The sequence below is a fragment of the Cheilinus undulatus genome, linkage group 1 (genome assembly GCF_018320785.1).
Source record: "Cheilinus undulatus linkage group 1, ASM1832078v1, whole genome shotgun sequence".
NCBI classification, from domain to species: domain Eukaryota; kingdom Metazoa; phylum Chordata; class Actinopteri; order Labriformes; family Labridae; genus Cheilinus; species Cheilinus undulatus.
In genome coordinates this window covers 24227017-24241131 of record NC_054865.1, presented here as the reverse complement: position 1 = coordinate 24241131, position 14115 = coordinate 24227017, and the positions used below count along the sequence as shown (strand labels likewise).

Here is a 14115-nt window from a genome sequence, read left to right as displayed (position 1 = left end):
TAAGGTGGAGAGGACAGATGTCTCTCTCTCTGACCCAGGAGCTCCTGTTGTTAGAGGAACCAGATTTACTGGAAACAGTTACTTCCAGTTTCCAAATGACACACTTCCTGTCAACACCGACTTTACAGGTGAGTAAATGTGATGCATGTTTCTGTGCATGATTCACACAACAGAATGTGTTTGTCTCCTTTTTTTTTCTTTATTAATTTGTGTTGTTGAGTGATTGCACTGTAGCATCTCAGTCTTCTTGAGACATTTCTTTAGAATGACTTCCCCAGTCATCCTAAAGGACAATTATCTTTCTGTTTACCAGCATCATTAGAGGGTTGAGCTGCACAGCCAAACATGTTCTGCTTCATCTGGAACATCACCCAGTCTGACGCTCATAATTAATGACTGCTGATACTAATCAGTGGGATTTGCGCGGGTAAAGCTCTTCGATGCCACTTGAGATCCTTTCACTGTCCTGAACAAACCTCGTATCATGAGCAATGTTCTTTTTGTCCACATGATACTTTAATTTTGATCACAGAATACAACTTTCTAAACAATGATGAAACTGTACAATGATGTTTTTTGGGGGGTCAAAAAGTGTGAGCTAATAAAAGCTCTCCATGCAATCCTTAATTGACCATGATCAGCTGTAATTGCTCTTTCTCTCACATATTCTATCTAGTATTCTGTGTTCAATTTACATCTGAATATCTGAAGCTTATCTCAAAATACATAGATCACAGAATACAAGATCACTGTAACTTGTTGCATAAAAATTTTAAAATTAGGGGCGCAAGTGGCCTAGTGGTTTGGGGTGTGCCCCATGTGCGTGGACGGCCTGGGTTTGGGTCCAGCCTGGGGCCCTTTGCCGTATGTCTGTCCCCCGCTCTTGTCCCTGTGCCGACTCCATCCACTGTCCTCCTCTATCAAATAAGGTCACAAAAATGGCCAAAATATATCTTTAAAAAAAAAAAAAAAAAAAAAATTATTTAGAGTGGTGAGTAGCCATAAAAGATAGAGAGCGATTATTGAAATCACAAGATTAACTTTACTCTAATGTGTTTATGAAAATATTTAAACAAAAATTATTTTTTTGACTTTCCTAACATGCTATGTTTTTTTCAACATCTTTTGAAATTTTTTCTTCACACCAATGCTGGTGTTAATATACAAATAAAAAAAAAAAAAAGTTTTTTACATATCAAAAGAAGTATGCACATCAACATAATGGCAAATATTACCAAGTTATTGATCAATACTTTAAACACTCACATTCCATGAATTCATGTTTTCACCTCTGTGCTTGTATTTATCTCCACAGATTTGTGTGTTTATAGATGGTGGCTTAATAAGAGCTTCAAGGTATTATGCTTTTTAATTCATTTCAAAGGGACCACAGATCTGTTGTAGTAGCGACACACACAACCTTCTCATCAACTACAAACTTTTCCTATGAGACACCATTATGGGTGTGTTTGAGTTCCTGTATTCTTTTGGAGTTATAAAGTCAGATGATGTACAGCTGTCATGTTCCAAATATCACAACCCTTGGGGAAAATATGGTAAAATATCCTTTTATCTTTTATTATTTATTTTTAAGGTTTCCTAATTCTTGTCCATTGCATTCTCTGTTCCTTGTTTGTTATCAACCTGAATCAACAAATAATGATTTTCTTTTATCTGTGGTCCTTGAGCACAAAGGTAGATAGATCTTTCGGAATACTGTAAGCAGATAGACGATGACTTTTGCTTTTGAGGGGATGCCTCTTATTCCCTCCTACTCTCCTCCTTCATAAAGGGTAATGGATCAGACAATCACTTTCAGACTGGATCTATTCTGGACCATGAATGTGTCGGCGGTCCTCAAACCATCGCCCTTTACAACCATCAATACTAATAGCATCATCTACAGACAATTATTCCCATCGAAGCGCATGGAACAGCGAACAAATCAAAGCCAAATTGGATTATGAATGTAATGCAGTGTAATGCCCCCTCGAGAGTCAATTGATCACAGAGGAGAGACTCGTCAATCGCTGATGTCTTGTGGAAACCTAGTAACTCCAACAATGACATCTGAGAATTATTTATATGTATTTAGTCTTTGTAATTGTTTGATCATAGTTCAAAACACCATTATGTTCGATCTATGATACATATCATTTTGTTACATGTTGCATAACATAAAGTTGTTATGTGCTGTAAGAAAACTTCACACAGGTGTCTTTTTTCTTTAAGGGTAGCATTACTGCATCTGATAGAAAAAGCAGAAAATCATTCTCCGTCATCCACATAATGTACTGTTTTAGGATTGTTAATAATTTGTTGTCTCCATAAATTGATCATTCAGGCTGTAATTAGGAGCTTTCACATTTCCTTAACATGTCCATAAAGGCACATCAGTGCACAAGGCCAAAATGTTAATTCATAGTAAAGACTTCCTCTTAAAATAACACATGACATTTGCCCTTTCACCTGTAATTTTATAGCCTTTTAATTAAAATGGTATTTTTGCCAAATAGGTTGCTTCCCATACTTGGTTATCGAGATAGAAGTGGATGTTTCAATAAATAATAAGTCTACTCACTGTGATTAATGATGTTCTTTAATTCTGAATGAATTTAGGGCACTTAAGGTCAATATTCAGCACTCTGAATCTTACTTTAGATACAACAGGATTATAACCATGTGCAGTTATGCTGTGATATGGGTACCCTGTAAGTGCTTGTTTCCATAAATGCATGTAAGTCCATTCATCTTATCTGTAAAGCCTCTTTATCTAAAACCATATAATGTGACTCCTCTCCTTGTTCATCTTTGAATGAAGGTTAAGACTTAAATACTTTTAAGTAATCTATTTAAATGGATACTGTTCAGTACAGATTGTAAAGTCCTCTCTCCTCATTTGTAATTCTTCAGTCTTTGAGCCTGAAATGGGCTGATTGGGCCAAAGATGATGTCCTGCTCATATTCTCACTAATCCAGATGTATTTCTACAACACACAGTAAATGAAGAGGGATGGAATATCAGAAGGAAAGTTCAGAAAAAAAATGAATACAGGAACAAATAGGCTTGGATAAAATCCAGTCACTGCTAATACAGTACAAGGCTACAGCACCACTGCAGCAACCGAGCAGGAAAGAGGGAAATGTTAAATGATACAAATTATTTTTCCTTAATTAATATGATTGATTGCCAGGCATTGACGTTGAGAGGAGAGGGGGAGAAATGTGTGAAGGGAAAGTTTGCACAGACATCATTAGTTTTTCCCCATTTAAAGATTAATCAGAAGAGGCTGGGCTCTTTAATTCTGTCATTTGTATATTTAATGGGCTGCTGCAGAATCTATGGGTGTAATTAGCTAGCTGCCGCGCTCTCATTAATACGCCAGGCTCTGATTAATGCCAGCGCAGAGCTAACATGACTGGAGTTATTCAGGTTATGTTGTGTAGATGATTGCACACAACCTCTACTGTTTACTGAGACAGAGAGAGGAGAAACAATGCAATAACACATGAAACAATAGTAACAACAAGTAAGACTGTACTTAAGACTGCAAGAGAACTAATACTGCTACTTAGTAAATGCTACATATTGTAGAATAAGACATTAATCCTCTGTTCGCATAGGAACAGAGATGGCAAAAGTGTCTTCAGTAATGAATTCTATTTCAAACAGGCCTACTTTCTTTACATTAAAGTTCATTTAAACCATTTAAATTCTTCCATTTATGACTCTAGTGACAACTCTGGAGTTGATTATGTAAGCATATGGGGATTGTGTTTATGTACTTGCAGCTTACTCAGTGATTATTCTATTATTCACAAAATTATTCATTATTAAGTTAGCTAGTTTGTCAATAAAAGCGCTTCAAAGTTATTTGTGTCAGTTAGGATTAAATGTTAGCTCCCTACTTTCTGAAGTATCTGCTTAGATTTCACACAGTTTAACCTAGTCAGAAATGTCATGACATTTTGGTTTTGGAACTAGAAATCAGTACAAGGTTGATTATTGAGCATGTTGATGCTATTTGACCAGTTTGTTAGCTGGTTGGCTGATCTATGCCCAGGGGCAAAATTATCTTAGTGTCTAAGAGCAAGATGCTCCTTCTACCACTGCTCAAAAGAAGCAGTATTCTCTGTGTTTTTATTTTTGTATTGTAGAATGCACTGAACATGTTGACATTAAAAAAATGAACGATAAAAAATTATATATGTTTGAGTTTGTTTTGGAAAGTAGTTGAGGCAATGTTAAAATGATAAGAAATGTTAAATAGTATGCATTTACCAAGCAATATACAGTATGTGCTGCTGCTTTATGTGTGCATAAATGATTACCAAGGCTGTCAGCATTAACACATTAACCACAGCTGATAAAGGACCATAATTAAACCTTATTTTTTCAAATTATGATCACTGGAATGCTTTATTGTCCCTTTTGACACCCTTTGCTTAAGCCATTGCTTTGTCTACGAGCAGTGGCAGTGATGTAAAATAAACACACCAATGCTCTGCAATGTCTCATTTCACTTTAAAGAACTTATAGTCAGCTGTTATCTGCACCTTGTGATATAATTTTAAACATTTTCCTTTTACCCATCCCTAATTTCCTTTTTCAACCCATAACAAGTTCCTTTTTTCCTGGTTTAGTTCATGTAATGATCTTCAGTCTTCTCAAAGTTCCTTGTTTTCTTTCCAAATAAAAGCAGGTCTGTATCCAAATAGGAAGCCAATTATATTTAGTTTAAGAAAGTGCAGAAATGTAACATGAAACTAAAAACGTCTAAAATGCAAAAGTGGTGGATTTTCAAATGCGACACAAAAGGGATTATTAGTCATGATAAACTGCAGATGTTGTTTTATAATCATTACATTTCAAATTTTCAGTTATTTGGCAGCCCTAATGATTACTTATTAATGTTTGTATTTGTGTGTGCACTGCTCCTATGTATGCTTGCATGTACTCTGTATATGCAACAGAGACACCTGTCATGGCTTGTGCTCAGGTTTATCTGTTGATGGCTCCAAAGTGGTTGTCAGTGTGAAATAGCACAAGTCCTGAGGGGAAATCTGAAGACAGTAATGCTCAGCACAAGCAGTGTTTCTTTAATGGTTTATATTTAGCCCAAAAGAGGTTGCCACACCTTGTCCCTGGACATGACGTTGTTACATTACCTAATGCATCTCGTCAACATATTATTAGATGAAAAATAACACAACATGGCTGACGTGTTGAAATCCAAGATCAGTGCATGACATTTTGGTTACAAATATGTGGTCAATGTGGACTTTATCAAACAATTAAACAGTATATGCAACATCAGGCATTTGTTTCTGGAGGTGTTATAAAGCCTCAGTGGTAATGTTTGCTGTATTAATTGCTCAAACTAAAGATCAGCCAAGACACAGGCTAAAAGATAAACCTGAGTGGGGCCTTAGACCTTCTGGCAAACACCTGCACTACCTCCACCTGTCAACAAAATTAAAACAGATACCCTTAAGAAAAATACTCCCATACAGTTTTAGCCAATACGAAATTGGCTACTGATGCCATTTTTAATGCAGCTGTAAGCATTCTTATTTCTGCTGTTTAAAAAATGACATTTTAATGCGGGAGCTGATGTCTCTGGCTTCTGCAGGCAGCCCTGAATAGACACTTAATTCTGTTTTGGCATCATCTTTCAACACTGGAGGTTGCTGTTTGGTTTTAGTTATCATATGTCACACTGAGCTCTGTACAGTTTCCCATTTGTTCAGAAAAACTTTACATAATTCAGTTTTGCCATTTTAGGGCTCGAACTATGCTGCTTGCATAATTTAAGGAATATGGTTTCACATTTTAGAGCACTGGATCACAATGCATTGCAGCAAAATTTAAGCTAGTCCACAATACCTTTAGATAAAGACCTTCATTACTAAAATGCATCATCCTTTACTGTTTATGTTTTAAATCTTTGCACATAGCTTTTTGTTTGAAATATATATGAACATCTGAAAGACAGAAAAAGTGGCCATGCTACTTCTCCACTGTCAAATCCCTTAAGTGTTTGTCGTGGTCCCATGACCTGTCCCCTGTGTACTGGAGTGGCCCCATTACCACATCTAATAATAAAACTGGATAGATGTATAATGGATGGCTGTTTACTCCAGAAGTACAACAAAAAAAATAAGAAACAAGCTGAAATAAGAGGAAAAAAGGTCAACAGTGATGACTCAGATGAGGTAAGAAGCAAAGAGAATAAAAATGGAAAGGTTAAGAAAAGAAGAGGAAGGTTAAAAGCATAGTAAGGCAAATAAAAGAATGGTTTCAGAGATCAAGAGAGGTTGACACTGAGAGAAGGTTAAAGGGGGGATAATGTAATGTCAGGTATCTGTCATGACTTCACTCATTTCTTTGGTGACAAGGTCATGAATGTAAATGACAGCTGCCTGCTTGATGTATATAAGGCAAGTCCAATGCAAAGAACATGTTTACCTTGTCTCAGCTCTGTTTCCTCTGGTGATGAGTTATCATGGACTACTGCTGAAATCAAAAGCTTTTAAAACAATGCACTGGAGAAGTAAGACAAAAGTCAGTCCTTCTACAGCAAAGAGAGTAATTTTTAACGTCTGACCTGTGCTGGTCAAGGATTCCCATCCAGACCATGAAAGTTTTTTTTTCCTCAGTATCACAAGAAATAATTTCAAAAGCCTGGCATACTCTTGGTCCTTCTATAACTTGACACTTGTTGCGGTGACAGTTTTATTTTTTTCACAATGTTTACAACTACTTTTTAAATTGGATTATCTTTTTAGTGTCTAGATAATTAAGAAAGTCAAGATTGTATAGATGGCAACATGCATACATCAACATAAGCCTTTTCTGATGACTAATGGGATGCAATTTAAAAAATAAAGCCTTCAGCAGAGAAAGAGAGCTCCCCATAAGGGGGCAGTAATATAGAAGTAAGTGCTGTCCTCAGCCAAGCCCTTTTAATTTTTATTTTGTGTTTTTTTTTTTTCCACAAGGAGAAAATGATACAAATTTAAGAATGCAGACTCAGCAGCTTCTCGTTGATTACACAGACAGCATGCAGGGGAGCTCAAGTTCTGAAAATGTATGATTTGTAGGCTGGTTTATTGATTTCATTTAAAGTTGAATAAATCATGTGTTTGATGTCTGTGTTAAGATTTGATGCAGTAACAGCTCAGAGAAAGGGGGTGGAGGGGGGGTCGAGATGAGCAAACTGGTGCAGTCACACTGTCACTGTGGACTCTAAATCCTAAATAGAAACCCTCAAATTGACTGGTGTTACGGAGAACGTCTCAAAACTTGTAAGCTACTTCTTTATCAAGGAATTTGCAATAAAGTACCTTAATAAAGAGTATGCCTTTTAAGACCCTATATTACAGCTAATGTAACTATGGTATGTACTGTTTTGGTCAAGACAAACTCATCATATTCAGTAGGTAGGTGCTAACTAAAAGAATGACTCTCTTAAGCAGCTTGGTTGGGAGGGGGTCTAAAAATATAGGTAATATATTTGCCTCACGTCTTTCACTTTGTGCCTCCCCTTGAACTCTCTCTCTCCCCTGGTACAGCTTTTGGCTTCCTCTTTTGTCTTTGTCCTGCCTGCACCTCTGACCCACATAACTGCTATCAGGGCTGATGCCAGAACTTGGTGTGTAGACCTACAGGCTGAGATTCGGGATGGGTTGGCTTGATTTGTCGAAATCCAAAACCTTTTGTTATAGAGATCTTTCGTAAATGAGTCTTAATGAATTTTAAAAACATCATAAAACAGTCTGAGATAAAATGGGTGACTTGGGAGATTTAGATAGGAGTGTTTTAATAGCTGGGTAAGTGCAATGCCTTATCTTTTGCTGTTTACCTTTAACCAGCCTTAAGTAGCTGCTGTTGCTAAAAGAACTGAGATAAAATGATGGAAAAGGTTTTCACTAGAAGTAATGTTAAAGCAGGGTGTTTGAATCAGCTAATCCGCACTTTTCTTGAGCTTACCATGTAAAGGTTTGACTTCTCTCCATGTTAAATGAATTCACACACTAATTATTTTGCTAACACTGGCTCCTGGTGAACTCTGGACTGCCTCCATTCAACTCCTCAGATCTTCCCACACTTCTGTTCCCTTTGAGACAGACAGAACTGAGGAAATGCGCCCGTACTCTCAGAGACACACATAAATTGCGTGCTTTGTATCGCTATGTGGATCTAGTAGCGGATTAAGATTCAATCTCTGATCCATAGTAACATGACAAGACAGCACGCTGGATGAATTCTGCGCTGTGTGTGCAAGAGGTCCTGCTGGTCTAATAACCCACAAGTTTCCCACATTGCTGCTTGCCTACTTAAAGATTCAAGAACTCTTTCTTAACTGTTGTTTCTTTGCATCTCAAATACTGTAATTTTCCCTAAAGTTAATGACACAGGATGGAGTTGGTGAACTGGGCATTATTTTAGAGATAAAGCATAATCTAAATTAAGGGGTTAAAGACAGGTAAAGCTCAGATCCCTTACCAGGTAATGTTCAAATAAGAGTTCACAAAATTGAACCTTCAGTGAGCTCTATGTTTTTTAGACTTATAGACATATTTTATATTTTGTCAGTGTTATTATATTAAGTTAGGATAAAATTTGACAAACACTGAAAAAATTTGGGTAAATTCCCAATAACCAATAATAAGTAAAAACATCAGTCCTTTACATGCTATTGCTCTCTCATTTCTGCTAACTCCTACTATTTTTTTATTTCTGATCACCCATCAGGTGTTGAACTGAGTTTCAGGACTCGGTCCCCGGATGGCCTGCTGCTCTCTGCCTTCTCTCCAGGAAACCAGGAAGAGTTTTTGGCTATTCAGATTAAAGATGGATGCCCTTACTTTTTGTTTGACCCACAGGTATGCACAATTTTTTCAGACTTAGAATACTATGGGAAAAAAAGTGAATGCACAGATGACAGACAGGCAGGCAGACGGACGGATAGATAGATGGATAGATACATAAGTGGATAGATAGATCCTTTGAATGGTATGGATGCTGATTACATATGTGTTGTATGCCTATTAAATAACAAGACTTGGCATGGGAGGATAAACCAGGTGGTTCACAGTCACACTGAGTTATATATTAAAGGTTGGGTTTTCATGCACAACTTCTATAAGTTTCCAAAAAAGTGACGTCTTTAGTTCACTGCTAGCCACTGATTGAAGTGCATGTCTTTTTGCTGAGATGTCAGAAAATGATTAGCTTTACAGTTGGGCAATGCATTAACTTGAAATTTTTGGTGAAATTAAATATTACAGCAGCCAAATCTTTTGGTACATTAAACGAGGTGTATGGGGAACACTGGATGTCACGTGTCTGAATTACACTAATGATTTTGTGAAGACAGAGAGGATGTCCAAGACAATGAACGTTCTGGGTGACCAGGCTTCTCTAAACATTCAACAAATTGAAACAAAATCATTTAAAATGATTAATGACTCGATCCAAGAATAACAGCAGAAGTGTTTCCATTGATAAAGAAACAGTTTGGCAAATTCTGCAGGAAAATTTGAACATGACAAAATTGTGTGCCAAAGTTGTCCTAAACCTTCTGACTGACCTGATCAAAAGGAAAAACTCAGTCTAATTTGTGGAGACATTTTGGAACAAACTGAATTAAACCCAATTTTTTTAGAAGGAGTGATGACGTGATAAAGCTTGGCTCTTCCAGCACAATCCTGAGACAAAACTGTAGTCAGTGCATTGGAAAACACCATCACCACCAAGGATGAAGAAAGAATGCCAACGCAATTCCAAATTCAAGGCCATCTTGAATATTTTCTTTAATGTTAAGGCTATAATGAACAAATCACAGTGCTTGATCACCCTCCCTGTTCACTTGATCTAGCACTGTGTGACATTTTCCTTTCTCCTAAGATCAAATCTGTGCTGAAAGAAACACGTTTTGGGATCTTTGTCAGCATTTAAGAAAAGAACAGACAAGAGCATAGGTTCTGATGAGACAAGAAGACCTACTGCATTGCCTTGATCAGTTGAAGACCTGAATGCAGCACTGTGCTGATGGAGAAGTGGAGTATGTTGAAGGAGAAAGACGCTGAAAAATGTTAATACTCCATAAAATTGTATTACAGCATTAGTCTTGTTTTTTAAAGCAATACCTCGTACACCACATAATTAAACTTGAGAGTGCAAAAAAACATGCTGACAAAAAGTGCAACTGGGTGTGCAAAGGAGTTATCTGTACGTAAAACCAAGAAAATAGATTAAGGCAAGAATAAAAACCATTAAAAAACAATAAGCCTTGTTTTTAATGGAAGCTTCTAACTCAGGAAGCGCTAAAAGCATTCTAAGAAATCAATTTACCAGTAAAGTACTACATCTACTAAATCCTAACCTGTTTTGCAAAAATAGCTTTTTTAGCAAGGAATGATGAAATTGAATATATTTATGTTAAAAAATCATGTTACAGGTTCCTGAAGATCCTTGAAGGTCTTTAAAGATCTGACCTTTTAAATTTTAGGCCTTAAAAGGTCTTAAAATGTCTGATTTTCTTGTGAGAGGTCTTACATTGACTAAGACCTGTCTTTATCCAGTCTACGTTTCTAGCTACATTTGTTCTTTATTCTTTGAATATATGTGTGTAGCATATGTTATGATTTATACCACTGTACTTTATATTGATGGAAAAGAGGCATTTTTATCTCTTGTCTCTTTTCTTTTGCTCACTTTACTTACAGAGCTTGATCACCTCCACCTATCTTCTTTTCCTTTTTTTCCCTCTGATCTTCAGTCTTTTCTCGACTTCTTTCCCTCACTTTCTTCCACTCTCTTACTTTGTCTCGCTCTCAGTCTGTCTCGTTTTCTCTCTCACTTGCTCTCATCTAATAAATGTGATCTGTAGCCCCTCATTGGTTTCTGTCAGGGAGATGGGGAGAGGGGAAAAAACTTTGAAAGTGTGTCAACGTTTGAATTGGACTGCAATTAACTCATTCCCTGCAGTCACCACGCGTGAATACCAATTGCAAGCTAATTAAGCTTTGCACCCTTGTACGCATACACGCACACACATAGACAGTTGTGCTTCCCTTATCCATCCATACAGACACATGTAGAGGGGTTAAAGAGTCAACGACTTGGATGATGAAAGTGATGATGGGAGATGATTACACATACTTCCATGAGGCCACCATCTAATTACACACTCAAACAAACACACACTTACACTTTACTTCCTCTTCATCATCGCTATCCAAAACTTATCAAAACTGTCCTATCAAAATACAACCATGGGATTTATTTGTGAGTGCAGACAGTTGTCACTAAATAGATCCATGTTGACTTGTAGTGTTAATGTGTGTGTCTGTGGTTATGTGCAATCAAGTGTGTGTCTTCTCCAACTGGGTTGATTCCTTTGTTTAGGCTAGTTTGGGGTAATTAACAGTGGGAGTGGTGTCACGGCTTATTAGTGTTCCCCTAGATACATATAGCTGGGCCCATTACTTCCCCCTATTAGCCTGTTGAGCTAGCCTAATGGGATTACTAGTGCAGGGGGGGTAATTTAGCATGACACAGGAAAGTGATATGCTCATAAATATGTGCATGTGTGAGCTGCCACACACATACATAGCATATTGGCACTCAAATCCTCCTCTCTACATGTAAAAGAGATCGGCCAAAGGTTCACAAACTGTCATATTATTTAACACACATGCTGCAGTACACACAAACACATTTTTACACCCTACTGACACAGGTGCGTAGTGTTTCATGCATCGCTGCTTGTCTCGAGAGGTGTTTGTAGCTGCTAGCAACCTCAGGGTCTGTCACAGGCTGAAATGTTGTAATACACATGTAGCCCTCATCATCGCACTCACTGGCTAGTAAGCTGAGACTGTCAGTTAAACGCGTTCACTGGTGCACAGCTGATATACAAACCCACACCTTGTATTCTGCTTTACCAGCCAAGCTTCTTTAACTTTTTTTGACTTCAGAGCACATGTAGTGAAATCTGGAAAGCTGATAGTCCAAGAGGGGGACATTTATGATGAAGTCTTTGGCACTATACATTAAAAAACCTTATCTACTACTTTACTTTTCATGCAACTGAGATATATATCCAGTGAGGCCATCAGTTGGCCTGTATGAGATTTTATCTCTGTTTTTTAGTTATATCTTTGGGGCTTTTGTGTAGAGGAGGAAAATGGATTAAGTCAGAGATCAGGAGGAGAGTGGGACATGCCCTATGATTAAGGGCTGAAAATCTGAGTCCAACCTGGGTCCCCCCAGCAGCCAGAGTTTTAACAAGGTTAAACAAATACTCCCACATCACTCCAATACTTAGATCCCTTCACTGGTTCCCTGTCTCATTCAGGATTCACCTCAAAACCCTCACGCTTGGGTACCAGTGTTGCTCAGTGGTTAATACAGTGGGTCATTGTAGTCCTCTGCACTGGTTGCAGGATCGATTGCAGGTTTCTGTGCATGTCTTCCCCTATTCTCCCAGTGTTTCCTGTTTCTTCAGATGTCCTGTCAAAACTAAGGCAAAATTAAATCCCAAAAATAATCTGGAAAAAATCCTCACACACACCTACAGGCTTTTTCCTGCATTGTAAGTGATAACCTGTTACTCACAAGAGTTTAATGTTTTTTACATTTTCTGCAGTCTTAAGCTTAAATTTAGTTTTTGTTTCACTTTTTTGCACTTGAAACAAGCAGATTATTTGTTCAGACACCCCTTTAGCAGATATATTTGATGCAGCTGAGAACTACTCTCTATGATAGTGTCAGACCATCTCAGAACACAGCTGCCTGTAAACATTTGAAAGCAGCTCTGACACAGGGACGGGGTGGTGGGGTGTTTTTGGTCAGTGAGCACGTCGGTCTGCTCGACTTTGCTCATAAAGTCAGTAGGAACAAGCTGAAAAAAGGTGTTTCATTTATGCTGTTTACTCTAACAAAATCACTCTCCAGTGAGGCTACTTTTATTTACCTGCCCCAGTGGCCGCTAAGTTGAGCAAATTCACCTGACACTGCTGATAAACACCTGCACTTGGCTGGTGGTAGGTACTAATTTCCCAGCCTGCAACATCATATGCAGCATTATTTGTAACATTAAGACGTTTAAGTTTTTTTTTTTTTTTTTTTTAAGTTTTATTTTGGGCTTTTTGTGCCTTTATTCAATAGAATAGGACAGTGTATAGAGTTGGAAATGGGAGAGGAAGTGGGGAGAATCGTGCGATAAATGGCCACAGGCTGGATTCAAATCCAGGCCACCTGAGTGCATGGGTAGTGCAATGGACCGCTAGGCCATCTGTGCACCCTTTAGATCTTTCTTACATGTTTTTCTAATTTATGTTTTCAAAGTAAAATTGCCCTTAAAATAGGCACAAATGGGCAAAGACACGCTGATGTATCCACAGAAAGACCAGTACCAACAGTTATAGTGTGTATGCTATAAAGTCCTATGAATAACGTGTATATTTCCATTGGCTTACCTTAACACATGTTGAGTATTAGGAATTGGGATTTTCTCTCCACATTGATAGATTTTGGTGTTGATGTCTTCATAGCTTGTTGTTGCTTAAGATGGGCGTGTATTACTCTGCTAATTACTCTTGACGCTGATTATTCAAAAATGGCATGGCCTTACTTTAGGTTTTTTTTAGACTTGATAAATTGGAGTAACTTGGCAATAGTATGGATTTTTCCAGCTCAATCAGAGAAATAGGGAGTCCATTTTTGGAATTTTGCTCATTTCCAATATGCTGATATTTACAAATTTGTTTTAGCCAATACTGATGTATAGAAGACCTTAAACTACAGTCCTTAAAACACTTAAGTCTGGGCAAATAAACAAACTTAGGTCCTTTAAAAACACTTAAAAAAACAAAATTTAATGAATGGAGATTGATAAGGAAAAATACTTAAGTTGTACCTCAGTTGGTCCTGCCTAAAACCACAAAATTATTTGAACATAGCAGCTATTTAGAGCTGATTGAGGCTAACAATTTCCAAACCAATAATCAACTTTTTAAGTTACAATCTGCAGATACAGTTATCATATGGATAATACTGTGGTGCATCCTTTCAGGGGAATATTGTAAGGGGAGAGATGGCTC

General features: G+C 37.5%; 1 protein-coding gene across 1 annotated transcript in view; it reads left to right on the top strand.

The window, feature by feature from the left end:
- The window catches only part of ush2a (Usher syndrome 2A (autosomal recessive, mild)), a 300866-nt gene that overhangs the window by 93045 nt on the left and 193706 nt on the right, over nt 1–14115 (top strand). Inside the window, exons 28-29 of the mRNA XM_041790781.1 lie at nt 5–128; nt 8759–8889. Coding sequence (XP_041646715.1) covers nt 5–128; nt 8759–8889 — 255 coding nt within the window. The remainder of the gene's footprint in view (nt 1–4; nt 129–8758; nt 8890–14115) is intronic.